The sequence below is a fragment of the Tiliqua scincoides genome, chromosome 1 (genome assembly GCF_035046505.1).
Source record: "Tiliqua scincoides isolate rTilSci1 chromosome 1, rTilSci1.hap2, whole genome shotgun sequence".
Taxonomy (NCBI): Eukaryota; Metazoa; Chordata; class Lepidosauria; order Squamata; family Scincidae; genus Tiliqua; species Tiliqua scincoides.
Genome location: NC_089821.1, coordinates 98,684,972 through 98,704,159, shown reverse-complemented (window position 1 = coordinate 98,704,159; position 19,188 = coordinate 98,684,972). Strand labels below are relative to the sequence as shown.

The 19,188-nt window shown below is 45.3% G+C and overlaps 1 protein-coding gene and 1 pseudogene across 1 annotated transcript; one reads left to right on the top strand and one right to left on the bottom strand.

The window, feature by feature from the left end:
- Nucleotides 1–481: 481 nt before the first annotated feature.
- DAPL1 (death associated protein like 1) lies at nt 482–14,657 on the bottom strand. The gene is made up of 4 exons (XM_066611460.1): nt 14,493–14,657; nt 8,390–8,477; nt 6,201–6,261; nt 482–741 (listed from the first exon to the last, which is right to left on the bottom strand). The coding sequence occupies exons 1-4, from the start codon at nt 14,551–14,553 to the stop codon at nt 622–624; spliced, it is 330 nt and encodes a 109-aa protein (XP_066467557.1). The 5' UTR covers nt 14,554–14,657; the 3' UTR covers nt 482–621.
- LOC136638183 (5S ribosomal RNA) lies at nt 5,041–5,159 on the top strand (annotated as a pseudogene).
- Nucleotides 14,658–19,188: the final 4,531 nt, after the last annotated feature.

Here is a 19,188-nt window from a genome sequence, read left to right as displayed (position 1 = left end):
CCAGCCACAGACTGCCCTCACATTGGGCTTTGACTCAGATGGACTATGTTGAAGTCAGAAGGTTTTCCAAAACAGGACTGAGTTCTAGCATCATTTTGGGAGGTTAAAAATGGTCTCCATCTGTCCTGGTTCAGATTCATGCAGGTGAAGTGCATCAGAAAAGATCTCTGCTTCATCTGCAAGACCAATTTGCTTCTAAAATTCACTAAGCGAGGTAGAAAAGCTCAGAAGGTTTAGTCACCATCCTACTTTTTCCAGCATGTCCGCATTCTCAAGGGAGGCCTCCTTTATGTTATAAAAGAAAGCAGCAAGAACAACTCCACCTCTCCAAGGATCTGGCTCAGAAAATTGCTTGTCTATTTCAAGCTGCAACTGCTGTGATAAGATGCTTTGGGAGTGTTAAAACAAGAGTCTTATGGTCAGTGAGAGGTTATGGGACAAATATGCTTTCAAAGAAAAAAAAAAGACAAACCAAGAGAACTGCAGAACATACCATTTTTATTGCAAGAAAAATACAGAGTAGGAATCGCCTAAGCCATTTGGTCCATTTACTACTTCCTTAGTTAAGTGCAGTTTTGTTAAGAGCAAGGCTGTCAAATATGAATATTTTACTCTACATCTTTAACATTTCCGAGGCTGTTGAATAATGCACATTCTTTTGGGGAGTATAATCTTCTCCAGAGTCGGCCGTGGCTTCTGATGCGCTACTTGTGAGGCTGCTGGTGGAAATGTGTGCCTGAGCTATAAGATAAAAATAAAAAAGGAGGGAGGGGAAGAAAAGCCTTAATGGAATAATACCCAAGTACAAATCATCTGCATTAAAATCCAATGTGGCAAAAACAACTTATCAGATTTGTACCTCACTATCTGACCAGAGATCCCAAAGGAGCTCAGAACCTTTATAAAAAATATGAGTTTCATTTAAAAAACAAAACCCTTACAATTTGAAAAAGCCATTTAAAACAGATCCTCTGAGGAGAGATTTTGGGGATGGCAGGATTGAAGAGAAGAACAGATTGAAAATGCAGAGTTTTAATACAGAACTAAAAACACACACAAGCAAACAAAAGAGACCTCCCACACATGGAGAACGTTCCCTTCCTTTGAATACTGGGGAGGGAAGCAACATAAGGTGTGACTCTGAGCTGTGTCAGGCATATGATGGGTGCCTTTGCCTGCCTGCCCCAATTCTCACCCACAAGGATGTTTGACTAAGGACACAATCCTAACTTGCACTGGAAAAAGGCAGGCCAGTGGGCCTGTGCTATATCCAGCACAAGTTTGGAGCTGTCTGAGGCTCAGCCCGAGGCAAAGGGGAATTTTTCTTCTTACCCAGGTGAGAGCTGCAGCAGCCCCAATGGTCTACTCAAATCAGCACCACCTGATAAGGTGGTGCCCTGGGCCACCCAAGAACAGGGCTAGGATCCAGCATAAGTGCCAGATCCTGGCCCCACCTCCTGCTGCCTGCCTGCCCGTCCATTGTCCTGCTTGCCTCCTGCCCTCCCCTACCACAAAGCATCTCCCTCCTGCCTTCTCCCCACCCTCCCTTTCCCCCCAGACCTCCACACCAGTTGAGCTAATGCAACTCACCTTTCCTCAGGGCCCGTGTCGGTGTGGGGAGGCTGGTGCACCTCCGTGCACCGGCCTATCTCCCTTATGTCCGTGTAAAAGTGCTTGACGGCACATTCACAATAACGAAGGGCCAGCGCAAGGGATTTGTGTCGGCACATCTGCCGCTCTGGATTGCGCCCTTACTTGAATTGTAATCCACAGATGAAGCTTAGATGTTTCCTTTGCCGTTCTAGGTTATTTTTTAGTCATCTACTCTCTCTCTAGCCATGTTTACATTTACCACCTTCTCTGCCCAATTTATGCACCTCAGTTGGCAACTATTCACAAAAGCGCACATCAAAATAAGCCAGCCTATGGTGCTGCTGCATAGGTTCTATTTCAAAATGGGCCCCATCCGTATTTTAACTGGTATGGTGCATTTGTGCAAGCCCCAGTTCAAAACCTAACTTGGACATTCACTGGACGGTGAGGGGCAGCAGTGTTACTGGATGAGGTTGATGCCAGTGTGCAGCATGGGAACCCAACCTGCAAAGAGTGGATTTCACAAATTCAACTAGTTTTGAGGCACAGTTTGGAGACGTCTTGTCAAGTGGTGGGATACAAACTCTCTCTCACCAACCCCAAACTCACCTTTTTCCTAGTCCCCTTTTCTTACACCAGTAAGCATCTCCTTTCACTGGCATTTGCTGATACAGATTGCATACCCACGGATAAAAATGCCAGCTTATGGATTGATCTGAAGGTTAGACTTGTCACCTGTTAAGAGCCTGGGTTCCCAGAACAAGAGATAAAGGCCCTGCCCACCCATACTTCTAGCCCAAGAGAGAAACTGGCAACAGGGCAATTAGCCAGTCTAAGCTTTGCCTTTTTCCTCACTATGCTACCAAGTGACTGGAAATGGCAGAGAGCCATCAACCAATTACATTAATTCCCACTCAAATTCCCAAGCTAAGACCTGCTCCCAGATGCCACAGCAAGTGCTCCTCCACATGCCACAGCCCTTATTCGGGTTTTTTGGGTATGCACAGAGCACACACGTCTCAAGATACCTGAGTAAATATTGTGCCCCAGGTCTTATGATAAGTCTTGTCGAAGTCCTCTTGAATACATCTGACAAGGAACTGCTCCACACATTTCATTGTGATTGACTGCACCCGGCAGTTTCACATTCTTTTCAAGGCACTTTTTTGCAGACCCAAGTGTGGGTATGTCAAGGTCATGGCAGAAATCTTTGTGGGAGGAGTGTCCTATTCCAGACAGCGCTACAAATCACAGTGGTTCTACTAGCTATGGAAAAAATATTGTATATTCCAAGCAAAGATATTGCTCTGCTTCCTACAGGAAGGTGATATTTGCACAAGATCCAGACAAGCAGTAGTTGTGCATTTGTTGAAAGGCAAATGGATTGACTCTGGACAAATGGGTGGTTTAGAACGGTATTGGTTGGCCAAAGCGATACACAAAGCAGAATGAGATGGTGGAAACTTGAAGGAATAAAAAGTAATATGTTGCTAAGAGGATAACACTGTTGAATACAGTAGTGCTGCATGTAAATGACTCCCTGCAAGTATAAAGCTAGCACACTACAGTGAACTAGAACCTTGTAGTAGTAGTTTTCTTCTTTCCTTCCTTCACAGAAAAACAGTGTTGGTTTAAAGAGGGGATAATTTAAAAGTGGTGATTTTCACTTTAAGTTTGAACTGGTACAGTCCACCCAATGACCACAGTACTTTACCACTTCACTCTGCTACATAGGTAGGCCAGAGCTGGTGTGGAGGAGTGACTAAGAGGCAAGAGCTGTGAATCAGAAGGATTTCTCCACTTCCAGTCTCACATCCCACAAACTCCCTAGATGGCTTTCGGCAAGCCACTCCCTCTCAATCCCTGCTCCCCAGCTGCAATATCAGGATACTATAGTATACACCAGCGGTTCTCAAACTCTCAGGGAGAGTTTGAGCCGCAGTAAGTGTGTGGGGGGAAGGTAGTAACGTGACCCGCTGGATCTTGCCACTTTGGAGGGGCATAAGAACATAATAAGAACATAAGAACAGCCCCACTGGATTAGGCCATAGGCCCATCTAGTCCAGCTTCCTGTATCTCACAGTGGCCCACCAAATGCCCCAGAGAGCACACCAGATAACAAGAGACCTCACCCTCGTGCCCTCCCTTGCATCTGGCATTCTAAAATCTAAAATCAGGAGGTTGCGCATACATATCATGGCTTGTACCCCGTGATGGATTTTTCCTCCAGAAACTTGTCCAATCCCCTTTTAAAGGCGTCCAGGCTAGACGCCAGTACCACATCCTGTGGCAAGGAGTTCCACAGACCAACCACACGCTGAGTAAAGAAATATTTTTTTTTGTCTGTTCTAACTCTCCCAACACTCAATATTAGTGGATGTCCCCTGGTTCTGGTGTTATGTGAGAGTGTAAAGAGCATCTCCCTATCCACTCTGTCCATCCCCTGCATAACTTTGTATGTCTCAATCATGTCCCCTCTCAGGCGTATCTTTTCTAGGCTGAAGAGGCCCAAACGCCGTAGCCTTTCCTCATAAGGAAGGTGCCCCAGTCCCGTAATCATCTTAGTCGCTCTCTTTTGCACCTTTTCCATTTCCACTATGTCTTTTTTGAGATGCGGCGACCAGAACTGGACACAATACTCCAGGTGTGGCCTTACCATAGATTTGTACAACGGCATTATAATATTAGCCATTTTGTTCTCAATACCCTTCCTAATGATCATAGGAGGCATAGGAGATTGCTGCCATTACCAGAGCCTGCAGCAGCCTCCCAGGGGTGCGGTGAGCCCCTGCACCAGCCTCCACAGGCTTCCCATGCTGCAGAGATCCTCAAAATCGCAATCACAACCACTTCCAGTTTTGTGTTGGTGAATCTGAAAGAGGTCCCGATTGCAATTTTGAGGGTCTCTGTATGTTGGGGAGCCCTGCAGAGGCTGGCATGGGGGCTCCCCGCACCCCTGGGAGGCTGCTACAGGCTCTGGTAAGTGGCAGCAAGCTCCTGCATCCCTCCATAGTGGTGCATTCAGCGGGTTGTCACTGCCTTCCTCCCTCTCCGTCCCTTAAGGGGGCAGAGGCCAGGGGTCTCTGGCTGGGGTGTTGCAGTACCCTAGCTTGAGAACCACAGTTGTAAGGATTCATCAAGGTAGCACATGAGAAGTGCTTTGCATATGCAAAATATGCTACACCAGTGGTTCTCAAACTTTTTAGCATCAGGACCTACGTTTTAGAATGACAATCTGCTGGAACCTAGCAGAAGTGATTTTGTTAACCTGGAAATGATGTCATGGCTGGAAATGACATCATCAACTAAGCCACAATCAGCCAAAGGTCCCATTATACAGTGCACTTGTGCTGTTATTTTGCATGGCTCAGAATTCAAACATTTCAGCATGAAAGTCAAAGCAGAACAAAGACAGATTCTTCTCCAACCACACTGCCTCTCCCCCTTTCCTGTATCCCATCTTCCCTGCACATGCCTGATCTTGTCTGATCTCGGAAGCTAAGCAGGGTCAGGCCTGGTTAGTACTTGGATGGGAGACCGCCTGGGAATACTGGGTGCTGTAGGCTTATACCATAGTCTTTTGAGACTGAAGGTTGCCAACCATCTTCCCACCCATTCAGAAGAAAGCACCCTGCCTCTCCCCCACTAGGAGCCTGCCCTGCCCAGCAGCTCTGTGCCCTGTATTTTTAGTTCTGTATTTTCAATGGCGGCTAAGCCTGGTGCTTCACAATCCACCTGAAATTGGCTCATGACCCACCTAATGGGTCCCAACCCACAGTTTGAGAAACACTGTGCTAAAAAAATGCTGCTTTTTTTTTTTAAATATCAAAATCAGGTCTCAACATTTCACTATGAAGTTGGGCAACTGGCTGAAGAATAATCACATGTTCTGCCCTATCCCTCAATGTACTGATGTCCTACGACCAGGGCCTTGAGTATGACAACATCTAAGTAGTAGCAGTATCTCCCTTACACCAAGACCTGGGGGGGGGGGAGTGCCACAGGCCAAGCCCATGGAGGCAATAGCCAAATGTCAGCCTTCCCCTAAGCTGTACTAAATTGCTGCTGATACTTGAATCACTACATGCCTCTTCTTGCCCTTCTGGAATTGCTACGTGTATAAAAGCCAGAAAGGAACAGAGGGAAAGGAGTTGGGTGAGTGGGAAAAAGCAATGTTTGCTGTTTGAATAAAAAAAGCCAGAATTAATCCCTGTGGCAACATCAAAAACAGTCCCACATAGGGATTAGTCCTATTTATTCTTCTTGAGCAAGCAGGAAACATCCTGCAGTGGGAGAAATGTGAGGCGCTGCTTGAACAGGGCCAGAATGATTGGATGTCCTGTCCCAGCACGCTCTGCATCTGATGAAGGAGCATCCACTGCTTTCCAGGCAGAGGCAGCTTTATGCGCACATTATTATTATTCTATGTGCTCATCCCAGGACTTGCATGCAGAATATGGGAGGAAGGAGCAATCCTCAGTTCAGCTCCCTCCCCTATCATTCTACACCTTCTGTTCCACACCCAGTCAGTCATAACCCATGCATACACATGAGAAATTCTGAACACAGGTTTGTAATGGGGTGGTGTTCTGTTCCAATGTACTCACTTTCTCCAATGCATCCGCTAGCAAGGCACTCACGCTTTGCATTTTTACAATACTGACAGAGCTGTGAAGCAGAAAGAGGAATGTTAACCAGATATTTGATCTTTCTAAATAAAAAAACCAAGAAACTCTTCATGTTATTTATTAAGTAACCACCTCCACTCCTTCAGCAGAGCAGTTTTGATTTTTAAGCAGTTTTGATTTCTTCAGCTACCTATCTCACATATATCATTGTGTATTTTCTTGACTAATACACTGACACCCCAAATCCTACAGGCTCTTTACCCATAGGCTGTTCTACAAGCACTAGCTGCTGAAAACCAACCATAAAGCATGCTGTGGCTGTGCACCAAGTAACACACTGCTGGAGCACTGAAGGGAAGGCTTGAGCCTTCCCGTGTGTTTTGCCAGACTGCTGGCCATCCACCAGAGCAGGTAAGCCAGTGGAGGAGATAGAAGGGATGGGGGAAGGGAAGGAGGGGCTGGAAGGAGGAGGAATGGGGCAGGGAGACTGTGGGATGGGGTGGATCTGACAGCAATGGTATGCACTGGATCCTATCCCCTCCGGCATCAGACTCTCCACCCCCTTCTCCTCCTTGAACTTGTGCCAGAGAAATCGCTGGTATTGTTAATACCCAGCAAACTGCTCTGAAACCAGAATAGTACAGTTAGACCTCCATTTCTGGCCACTAGTTGCATACTGCAGGTGAAAGGTATATGAAAGTTTGCACATCACCCAAGCGAACACTTTCAATACAACTGGTAAGTTTCACAGAGGTCAATGGGACTACTCACAGACTAAATTTATATAGTTCCTTGTGCATACAACTTCCACCTACAACTGAAAGACAAATATTTTCGCAATAAACTCCTGTATTAGAAGATGGCTTTGGAGTTAAGCTACTATCAAGCCACTGACAGATTTATTTTAAGGTGTACTGATTTAGGGTTTTTCCCTCCCCCATTTAATAACCACAGTGTAATGGATTAAGTTTTTATAGGCTTTTTGCTTACTAGTTTTGGGCAGAGGAAATCAATGTACTCAGCTCAGCCCAGTTCCAGGAACAGTGTTTATTTCAGAGTTTTCAAGGTGAAAGGAAGACCACAATGGGCATTTTTTGTGGTTATAACCACAATAGTCATTTTTTGTTGTTGTTGAAGTTGCTATAAATAGTGGCTATTTGTCTCAGAGAAAAACAGGAGGTTTGTCAGCACTGTTGCACTGTGGGCAGATGCAGTGACTGCCAAGACATTTTTACAGAACATATTTTCAGCTTTCTAGGCACTTCCTTTCAGGTAAGAACAAAAACCTTGAACCAACAGGCAATTGATTTTTTGCCCCAAACAGCACATAAACCTTCATTAAGTGCTTACCATCTTTGCCAAACTCCGCAAGGGCAGTCAACTTGCAACTTGAAATATTCTTTTGAGAGAGCAACGCAAAACTAGATGACCAAAGGATTTTCTGTTGGCTCATTTAGGATAACTGTGGCGTAAGCCAAAGCTTTACCCTGCCACTCTTAAGTCTATAACCATAGAATTCAGCTAGTGGCTGAGCTGCTGTGATGTCACAGAGCATTCATAAATATTCTAATTATTGAAGGAATTACATAACAATCTGAAAGGTTAGTCTGACCAGAGTTATGATCTCACACAGTCATTGGGGGCTCATATGCCCCAATGGCCCGACTAATAAATGACCCTCACCCAAACTAAGGGAGAACTAGGGGAGAAGTTGTGCGGTCAAGGTCAGAAGACTGAAGAACAAAAACTCAGTGAAAAGAGGTTACACGATAGAGAAAAACTAAGTGAACCTAGAGACTGATACTGAAAGCAAAGGGTAAAATTGGCAGCAGATTGCAAACCTGTCTGAAACAGTATAGCATTTTAAATGTTAGTCAATTTAAACCAATAATGCTTACTTAACCAGACAGCCACAGTGTGCTGCTGAGAAATGAGATGTAAGTAGATTCTGTATTTTGAGCACATTTTTTTTAAACATTTCATTATGGAAATGGGTATGGCAAATCCTCAATTTTGTGTTTCTTCTAGGTTCTTTCACATTACCTTCATTTGTTTGCAGCAATACTTGAGTTACCAACTGCTATTCATAACCAAAGGACTTTATTCACCCTCAAAGTCATACATCAGCTAATAGTCATGTAACGCACAAGCCTCAACAATGCACCTACCTCATTTTCTCTTTCCCAGGGATTTTGGAGCTTCTTTCAACAGGTGCATTTTCTAACTTCTTGGAAACTCTCATCCCTCCAGCTTTGACTGCAGAAGAAAGCGGCAATTCCGTACATGAATGGCATACCAGGCATTTCCCAAGCTACTGGTCTGTTTTAGATTATGTAAGAGAAAAGCATTGCCAAATATACATCCAGAAAGATGGTTGAGAGTCAACCTACAAGAACCAAACTACACACCACTTTAAGCCTCTAGTTAGCACCCACTGATATAATTTTTCTTTTGAAAATAGCACAATAGATTGTGATCTTGATCCATGGATTGTAATGGTAGAAGGCTTTACCATGCTACCAGTACTGTGGTTTTAATACTAATTGCTCCTTCTATGGCTGCTATTTGCAAGCAAAAAAGCTCCCCTTGGACCAATGGTAGTGTTGGGGTCCCTCCCAGATGCCCTGACCCCTGACTTACCCAGGAGCAGGCACCCCATGCCCAGGGTGGGGAGGCTTCACTGCCCTTGAAGGGGGCAAAGCAGGTTGGCTCACCTCAACCAGACAGAGGGGGCTGGCAGGGCCAACAAGGAACACTACAGGAAACAAGCCAGGAACAGGAAAGGCCTTTTCTGCCCCACCTGGAGGAAGGGGAGGGGTCAAAGGGGGCAGGCTTGCTCCATAAAACAGGGAGGCCAGGGATGAGAAGGAGTCAGTGTGAAGCAGGGAGCTGTGAGGTAAACAACCCCTGCTCTTAGGCCAGGTTTGGCAGCTCTGCTAGGGAGGAGGACAAGGATGCTGGAACCCCCTCCAGCCAATTTGAGGCCTCCCTGGGGAGGAACAAGCCTGCTCCAGGCCCCTCCATAGGGGAAGGCCCCAACAGGTAGGTTTTATTTCCTTAACAAACAACAGTTATTTGGGAGAGGGGAGATAAAAATTAGAGCTGTGGTGAGGGCTGGGTTAAAGCTCTCTGTTGTGGTCTTGTTCCACAAGGGGTGGCCCAGCATTGGTGCACATTGTCATAACCATGCCATAAGGCACATCTGTGACTGTCTCCACCAGTCCAGCACTGGAGCAGGTTCAGCACGTGCCTGCACTGAGCCAGTGCCAGCCAGCATACAGAGGACCACCACCCAGAGCCCTGGGTGCCAGGTGGTAGAAAGGTAAGTCTGAGCAGGGGGAGGTGTTCTGGAGTGGGGATAGAGTGAGAGAAGGTGTAGAGGGGGAGGGAGCAGGGCAGGAGAAGGGCAGAGATGGCAGCAGGCCCTGCTGCCATATCCTGAAGCCCCTCCAAGTTCAGGACACCTTACACGGGTCTCCTCAAATCTGTGCCCACTCAATCGTGGGCAGATCCAAGGAGACCTATCGGGGCTGACTGGCTATTTACATGGGGTAAGGGAATGTAAGCTCCCTTACCCCATGTAGCTCTGGTGTTGCTTTCCAGCACAGCTGGATGCAGTGGTAGCCATTTTGGTGCCGCTGCAGCCCTGAGTGCTGGGAAGCTCAGAAGTAGACTGCCACTCAGCTGCTATTTTAAAAGAGAGGTTAAGCCCATCAGCACAGACAGCTTAATGCATAATTTGGTCCCTGTTCACTTACTCTGGAGTAGTCCCACTCCTTTTAAAACATATGGTTCTATAGCATATTGTGTCTGAGGAAATAGGTACAAGCAGCCTAATATATGGTAAAAAAGGATATTCACGTGTGTATATACACTTGGTAGCCTACCTGGTGCTGCTGGTGCTATTTACATTTTATTCATGTATATAAGCTTGGAGGAGCTGCTTTTTCCCTGCAGCGATATGCCCCATAGCTGTAGTATACATGTCAGTACTGCAACTACATGGCCTGATCATGTGGGCTGTTCCCTCCTATCTGGTGGGACGCCAATCAAGTGTGACAGAGACCTGTGCCATTGACACAGACATGGAGGCTGTGTGGCATGGGATAACGCCACAGGGAAATGGCTCCCCATGACACGCATGTGCACATATGTGCAAGCTTGTGCTAGTGATCACATTGGCTAGGCTGCACTTATTTTACAATATTCATACTTGGAAGTTACTTACACACCCAAAAAACTTAGATCTGTTCTTGAAAAAGCTTGCAAGGTGGACAACAATTTAAAAGATAAAGGGAAAGAGTTCTTTCTTGTTACTTACCGGCCCCTCCCAACTCAGCCTAGGAAGTATTTTTGCTAACAGTTTATAAAGTTTCTTTGCCCTAATGACTAAAGCATATTAAAAATAGTAATCAAAGTTACTCAGGATTGTAACAAGCACTTGGTTGTCTGGTTTGAGCCTGCATATTGCCACTATCCAGTCTTAAGCATACCTAATGATGAATAATGCTATATCTAGCCAAGATAGTACATAACAAGAAAGGTACTTCTTATAGTGTCAGAAAGCATCTGACTCTCTCTGCATTCTATCAAATAATAATTATGTTCTGTTAACATGCCTGTCAGTCACAAAACCAATTAGCACCAATTATGCTACAGATGACCTAGCAACAACAATTTCAGTGTTGAGCAACGTCAAACAAATGCAGCTTTAAGAGCATATAAAGATATTTCAGACAAATTGTCCAATTACGTTTTCCCTTATGGCATAAAGGATATTGCTAGATATTTTTTCCCCTCCAAGAAGCAGCAAAATGGAGTTTGGGTTAAATTTGCTCTATCTGAGGCATATTTGTAATTCAATTCTATCTGTGAACAAGCAATACATTCTCAGAAGATGCAGAAACTAGGTGGAATGGACCACCAAGTGTTCAATCAAGAGTTTTGAAGCACTTGAGCATTTTGTTTTACTCTCTTTACAACCAGAGAATTTAAACCCCACATGATGCTCAACTTCATGTTTAATTTCCTTACGATATTTATATCATGCCTTTGGATCCACGGGGATCTGCAAGGCAGCTTAGAGGAGCCTACAATTACAATAGAAACAAAATCCCTGAAGAAAAATAACACTAACCCGGAAAGTCCTTCACAGCAGAACAATCCCCATGTCTACAATGATTGTATTAAATTAAGAGCAGCCTTAGTAGGCTTTTACATGGGTAGGAGTTTACATGGTGCACTGCTGAGCATTGTAAGCAAAACAAGAGCTGCTCAGCAACCCTGCTCAAGAATAGCTTACCATCTAGCTTTCCTTAGAGAACAGAAAAAAAAAGTGGGACAAAGAAAACAGGGAGCGAACATGTTAAAACGCAGCTATACATATTTTGGCTTTATTGAAGCTGGAGGGAGAACTAAGGTTGAAATCATCTGGGTGCTTAGTATGCATCACTGAACGGATCTTGCTTCTGAATAAACCTGCACTGGACTGAGTGTAAAGGATAAGGGTGAAGCCAAGGGAAGAGTCAAAGTTGGAATGTAGAGGAAAAAGAGCAACTGAACTCAGGGCTGGCCCAAGATCCCCTGAGGCAGTGCGCCTAACCTGGTGATGAGTCAGCCCCTATTCCTTCAACATTTTAGCCCACCACTCTCCTATCTCCACATTTCTTGTTTGTCCCCTTCTTCCTTTTCCATGCCAGGGAACAAGAGGAGGAGAAGGGCCAGTGGAATGGAATGGAGTGGATGGATGGAAATGGGTACACCCTGCCAGCTGGTCTCCTGCAACCAGTTAGCCTCAGTTTGTCAGGATGAGCCTGACTGTACCCCAGGGTCATTCTGGGGAAGTGTCCCAGGCAGAATAGGGCAATTAAAGAGAGAAGGTATAAAACTGAACATATAGGTGTCCGGATGCATTATGTTTTGGAAGGCTGCACAAGCAGCTGCAACTCTTGCAGGGTTTAAATCAATTAAAGGTGAATGATTTATTTATTATTATTTTAATACTCATCACAGCCTTTGTGGGGCTGGTTATAGTCTGCATATAACTATAGTCAAGATCCTGGGACATGTATAGATATCTTTATAGAATCCTTCCCTTTCCAAGTAATGTTGTTTTCTGGAGCTGAGCTGGTATAATTTTCTCAAGACCAAGAATGCTAAGGTGTTTCTTCAGACTTCTAGGCACTGCTTCCAGTTTTATATACACATCTCTAGCACATAATAGTCGTACTTTTAATGGCAAACTTTGTGGTTTTTTCTCAGATCTTATATACCACAAGCCCTTTGCAGAGATCTGTTGAATCAATCTGGAAATTCCAGAATAATGATGTCTTTTGAACTTGTGTTAGGCTGCAATTCTATCCACTCTTATCCAGAAGTAAGTCCCATTGACTATAATGGGAATTACTTCTCAGTAGACATGCATAGGATTGGCCTCTTGAATTAATTTTCACCATCATATTCAGGTTGCTGTTTTGACCAAAATCATAAAGCCTGTCTTGTCCTTCAACAATGGAGTAGTAAAGTTTTGTCTGCTAGATTACAAATTCTGCTTCCTTCCTTATGGTCCTCAAAAAAAGTGTCTTCATAGATTTGCGGTATCTATTAATCAATGCATGCATTTAAACTGTTACATTCTTGTTCCAAGTACCTTGTGGAAACAACCAATCCCACAATAGATCTCCTTCCAAACACAAACACTTCGTACCATAGCCCTGGCCAATTACTTGGTTAAAAACCGAAAGGTACCTTAATCAACTGACAGCCCTGAATAAAACCAGTTTGTCATATGCTAAGCTATTTATTGCCTCTGGGATTTGAGTGCAAAAGCAATAGGGCTGCAAAAGCAATAGGGATGAAAATGTACTATGCATTCTGAGCTACATGTTAAACCTTAATGTATGCATGCATGGAGACCACTTGGAATGCTACAAGAGCAGTCACACAGAATGATAACCAAACACTTTGCTTCTATTACATAACAAGGCCTGGAAGAAAACCAGACACATTGCTTCTATTACACAACTTGGCTGGAAAGAAAATCATTAAACAAGCATAACAGTTCAAAACACCAGTGTCCAACTTTACTATACATCTGGGTCAACATATGCCTTGACACCCTGCTGGAACTGAGATCCCACCTCTACAAACCCCACTTACTGCAACAGCTGTGTGCACGTAAATGTGTGGCCAAGCCTGATGAAACACAGGTGTTAAGACAACCACACCTTCACATCTTAATACTTTTCTTATGTACAACTTTCATTTACAACAAGCCTCTGAAGAATCACAATACAAGGTATTAGTTGCTGAGCCCCACCACAAAGTTAAGAAGAGACAGAGATGAGGCACCTCTAACGAGTAATAACCAGGAACAGCCTCAGAACCTACCAACAACAGTATGAATGACTTTGAAGCCAGGAGGGTTTTCTGGGAGCAAGAAAGATACAAACAAGCTCTGTTGCAATACTCTTTGGAAGCTTCCAATGGGAGGAGCTCCAGAGATGCAAAATTGCCTGAGTCAACACCCCTCCCCTTTCTAGGCCCTGATAAACAAGTATGAATGTGAATAGTCCATCGCCACTTGTTGGAAGGGTTCTTGAATCACACTCTCCATTTTAAAGCATGACAGAATATACTTCAAATGGGACAGTCAGACCCCCAGGTTAGAGCCAGAGGGTCTCAGTGGTGGGGGGAAGCACTGAATCCCTCAACTCTTTAGTCTTATTTTTCGGTCTCCTCATTCATTGGAAGCAGCCCCATCATTATTTTAGAGACAGGCGAGAGCCATTTGAACCTGTAAGGCTGCAATCCTATTCACACTTACCTGGGAGTAAGCCCCATTGACTCTAATGCAACTTACTTCTGAGTAGACAGGTATAGGCTTGGGCTCTAACAGAACCCTCATTCCTGGCCACTAGATCACCTACTCTTCTAAGAGCCCAATCCTATGCAGGTCTACTCAGAAGTAAATCCCATTAGAGTCAATAGTGCTTACTCCCAGGAAAATGTGAATAGGATTGGGTTGTGTGGCTGCACTCCTATCCACACTTGCCTAGGAGTAAGCCCCACTGAATGTAATGGGGCTTACTTCTGAGTAGACATGCATAGGCTTGGGCTCTAAGTTTGGGCGAGGGCTGTGTGTGATTTTGAGCTCGAAAGTTTGGAGGGCGAGTTTCCTCCGGTCCCCCCCCCTTTCTGGTGTGCCGCTCCTACCAGTGCCAACCAGCCCCAACCCCCTTTGCTACCTGGAGGTACCTCCTGCCTGCTTACCTGCGGGGGAGCGCCCCCCTTTCAGCGGGGAGGGCGGCGCGGGAGACTCAGGTGTTCCCATACTAGCAGCGCACGAAAAGGGGGAGGCTGGCTGGCTAAGTGGGACCAGAAAACAACCTCAGAGCATCGGACGGCACTAAACCCCGAAAGCTGCTGCTTTCTCCTTTACTGGGAGGAGGCAGAGTGCAGCAGGGGCGGCGCTGCCCACAGAAGGGCAGGGCTAGAAGAACTGGGGAAGAAGTTTCGTCAAAGTTGGAACGTCTTCCAGGAAGGGTCCCTGCTCAGATCGCCTCCAAGGATAGGAGAAAAAAGCCTCAGAGACTCATCCGCGTTGGTCCCCGTAGCCTCTTTGCAGAGAGGGGGCACGCACTCCAGAGTCAGGACTCTGCAAAACTCTGTGGCTCTGCATGTACATAAAGGATTTATGTCCCAATAATATATCAATGCAAAAAAACAAAGAAAACACACACACACACACACACATAAATTGGATGATTTTGAGCATGTGCAGAATGCCTTTCTTTACAGAGGACCACCATAAAATAGTGTCTGGAATCGGGAGTTAGAACTTCCAGGTCTCAATGTCAGACACAGGCAGGTAGCAGCTAGCAGCATCTTTTATTTTACAAATCAAGCACTGCAAACATATGAGATTTTAACCCCAGACTACAGTTGCCAGCTCATCAGAATTTAATCTTTTGGGTCAGAACAGAAGGCTGAAAGATTTTAATACTCTGTATGTGCTCAGAGGCACTATGTCTTAACAGTAATTTTTAAAAATGGCTTCCTATCAGAGGCTAAAGGCAGTTAGCACTACTGAAAGTCGTGAATCCAAGGATGCTGTTTTTACTTTTGTCTGGGTGTTTTAAACAGAAGTTCATTGTTTTCACAAACGAAAGGCACAAACTCAGAGGCACTTTGAGTTGTGAGACTGAGTTTTTTTGATAAGTAAAGCTGACAGCTTCACCCTGGAGATGTAAAAAAAAAATGTGACTCAGACAGGCACCAGCAAGATGTGTTCATGTTATCCATTGTATTAGGCAAAGGCAGGGAGTTGTAGACTAGGGTTGGGTGAGAAATGCTCCTAAAGCAATACATTAAAAAAAAGGTGTTACAATGCCAACTTAGGAAACCTACTTGCACTTTTAAGAAAAAAGTAGTCTGAAAGTATAAGTCAACAAGAATAAATCTCTTCAAAGCCTAGTTTTTGATTTTAAAAATAAAAATAATTCATGTGATTTTTTTCCCCCTAGTGTTTTTCTTGTACTGGATTTTCCCTAAATTTAAAATGGAGATACTCCATTGGCGTCCATGGAACTGCTCCATAATACCAGGACTGATGATCATTTGTATTAGATTTCTCAGCTGTGGCTGCTCCTCAAGCAAACCAAGATCTGGCCACAATTATATGTGCCTAGATAACTTCAAGACTAGACTACTGCAATGTTCTATGGGGCTGCCTTTGAAGACTGTTTGTAACCTTCCAAACAGGTGTGAAATATACAGCAGCTAGGCTGCACATTCATGCTTATAGGAAAACTACATTGCTGGTACTTAAAAAAAAAAAGAAGCTATGCTAGGAGGCAGTGGCATTGCTAAGGGGTTGAAGGGATAGCAATTGCACCAAGCAAAAAGCGTTAGGGGACAACAACTTGAGCTTTCACTATTGGCCAAAATTGTGAAAAGCTTGGTATTTTTGAATATCATCATGTTATATAGCTTTCCACATGCGCTGCCTCCGACGCATCCTCGGCATCACCTGGCAGGACAAAGTTCCAAACAACACAGTCCTGGAACGTGCTGGAATCCCTAGCATGTATTCACTGCTGAAACAGAGACGCCTGCGTTGGCTCCGTCATGTTGTGAGAATGGATGATGGCCGGATCCCAAAGGATCTCCTCTATGGAGAACTCGTGCAAGGAAAGCGCCCTACAGGTAGACCACAGCTGTGATACAAGGACATCTGCAAGAGGGATCTGAAGGCCTTAGGGATGGACCTCAACAAGTGGGAAACCCTGGCCTCTGAGCGGCCCGCTTGGAGGCAGGCTGTGCAGCATGGCCTTTCCCAGTTTGAAGAGACACTTGGCCAACAGTCTGAGGCTAAGAGGCAAAGAAGGAAGGCCCATAGCCAGGGAGACAGACCAGAGACAGACTGCACTTGCTCCCGGTGTGGAAGGGATTGTCACTCCCGGATTGGCCTTTTCAGCCACCATAGACGCTGTGCCAGAACCACCTTTCAGAGCGCGATACCATAGTCTTTTGAGACTGAAGGTTGCCAATACAAAATGTGAACTTTAATGCAGAATGCAGTGAAACAAACCATGTAAAATATATCTATTCTATCAAATGTTATAGCCAAATAACCAGAAAATAAAAACATTATGTAACAAAAACTGAATTTTCTTCACTCAAAACTGTCCAATGAGACTGACTGTTCTGAGAGCCAATTAGGTGTTATCATCAGAGATGGGAACTCAAGTCAAGTGACTTGAGTCCAAGTCACAAAACATGTGTACTCTGCTAACTTGTGCAGACTTGAGTCACCTATGTTGATAACTTGGGCACTGACTCGAGTCTGAGGCCACTGACTCAGCACTCGGTCTCCACACATGCAGACTCTAGTCTGTCTGTGTCTGAGTGTGCTTGCTTACCTCATGGGGCCATTATTCAAACCAGGTGACCATCAGGGAAGTTCCAGCCAGGAGGCAGGGAAAGGTTTAATGTTTTTCTTTTGTATCAAGCAGGAGTTGGGGAGCGGGGGAGGGGGGAGCCGGCTTTTTTTCCATCTCTGAAGGAACTGATGATCATTGGAAGAAGGATGAGTGGTCTGATTTTTTTCTTTCGGTGAAGGAGGGCAGAAGGAGCTGCCCAAGGGGGTTCTTACCTTAGAATTGTGCAGGGAGGGAGAGAAGGCAGGGAAGCAGGGAACACACAGAAGCTGAGGAGCAGCGGTTCATAGTGATCACCAAGTGGTTCCTTTCCAACTGCATGAAGAGGGAGCAGAGCAAGAAGGGGGTGTGACTGGAAGAGCTCTGCTCTGCCAGATCCAGAGTCCTGCATTGGGCCTTCCAGCTGGACACAGGGCTGTTTTACTCTCTGCCGGCTAAATAGCCAGTGTAGAGTCAAGTAGCCCCATTGTGAGGCTTCCTCCCTCACCTGGGGAAAGGGGACAAATGTCTCCTTCACCTGAGGAGCTTCTAGCAGCAGCCTGGTGGCTGCCCAGCAACCATAGGATGCAGTGGCAGTAATTTTGACATCTCTACTCCTCTGGGCATTGGGCAGCTCAGGATTGGGCTGTCAGAAATTCAAAGGGCCATCTGCTCCCCAGTGACAATTCCAAACATTTTAGATCTTTTATTTAAGCACCTAAGCACCAACTCAGTCAGCTGGTCTAGAAATAAACCATGGTTGAGGGTATTGAAGGCTGCTGAGAGGTCTAGTAGGACAAACACGGATGCACTCCCCCATCTAGTCCTCAGCACAGGTCATCAATCAAGGTTATCAAAGCTGTCTCCATCCCGTAGCCCAGCCTAAAACCAGATTGAAAGATGTCCACATAATCCACTTCTTCCAGAATTCCCTGGAGCTACCACCACCCATTCAATCACTTTGCCCGAAACCAGGAGGATGCACATGGGTCCAAATTTCTGACACAGGAATTGACAGGAAAAGGCTTAGAACAGAATCATTAGGCAAAAAGGACTGGGGACAATAGGAGAGGAACTTGGATCAAGGCCCTGGCATTACAAGGAAGTTCTAGGTTAAACTGCTGTGCTTCTTCCCTTGTGGCTCTGGCAGTCCCTCTGCCCATACTTCTAGGGGCCTGCTATGTAGTCTCCCCAGAGCCTCAAAGGGACCATTAATTAGGACAAATGGATAGGAAGTACCAAAGCTAGTTGCATGCTGTCTTACTGCTTCCAAGCTCTTAAAGAGACAGTCTCCAGGTCAGCACCTGGCAACTTGGCCAAGCTAAGTGATAAGGGCTGGCCTTAGGGCATTTTGACCATTTTGGGCCCTGCACTTGGAGGGACGCTGGAAAGGTGAGCAGAGCACCTGCACCTGGCACTCTGTAGCTGATGTTCCAGCACGGAATCTTCCATGCCAAGGTATTGTAAGGAGAGTGTGGTGAGCAGAGCATTGTTGCTGGGTGGCCTTCCCGCCTGCCCCTGGGTCCAACTGGTTTTAAGTCACCCCCCCTTCCCAGAAGTAGTTAGCAGTGTTCGGTGCCTTGCCACTGCAGCTCATCCTGGTGAATAGGGGGGATGCACCCCACAAAAAGTTTTGCACTGGGCCCTGTAGCTCCTAACGCTGGCCCTGTGACTGGCCATTTTGTCAGTAGCTTGCCTTTGCCTCATAGCTTTCCTCTTTGGTTCTCGTTTTTATTCCAGCAATTTCCTCTCTTGTTTGTTTGTTTTTTCAATCCTCTGGTATTTCTTTCATAAAAGTGTCTCCTGAGCCTTATGTAATTCATACAATATTTTTATTTCATTTAATTATTTGGAGAAGTGGACCAGTTTACGTATTCTTGCTCTCTCCTTCTCCCCACCTCCATTCTGCAGAGTTTTTCCAAGCAACAATATGAAGTCTCACACAGTCGCACATCAGCTTTCTTGTAAAACACAAAATGAAACACTCCTCTTACAGCCCAAATATCCTTACTCTGTTTCTCAAGTCTCCAATTCCTGTTCTTTATAAA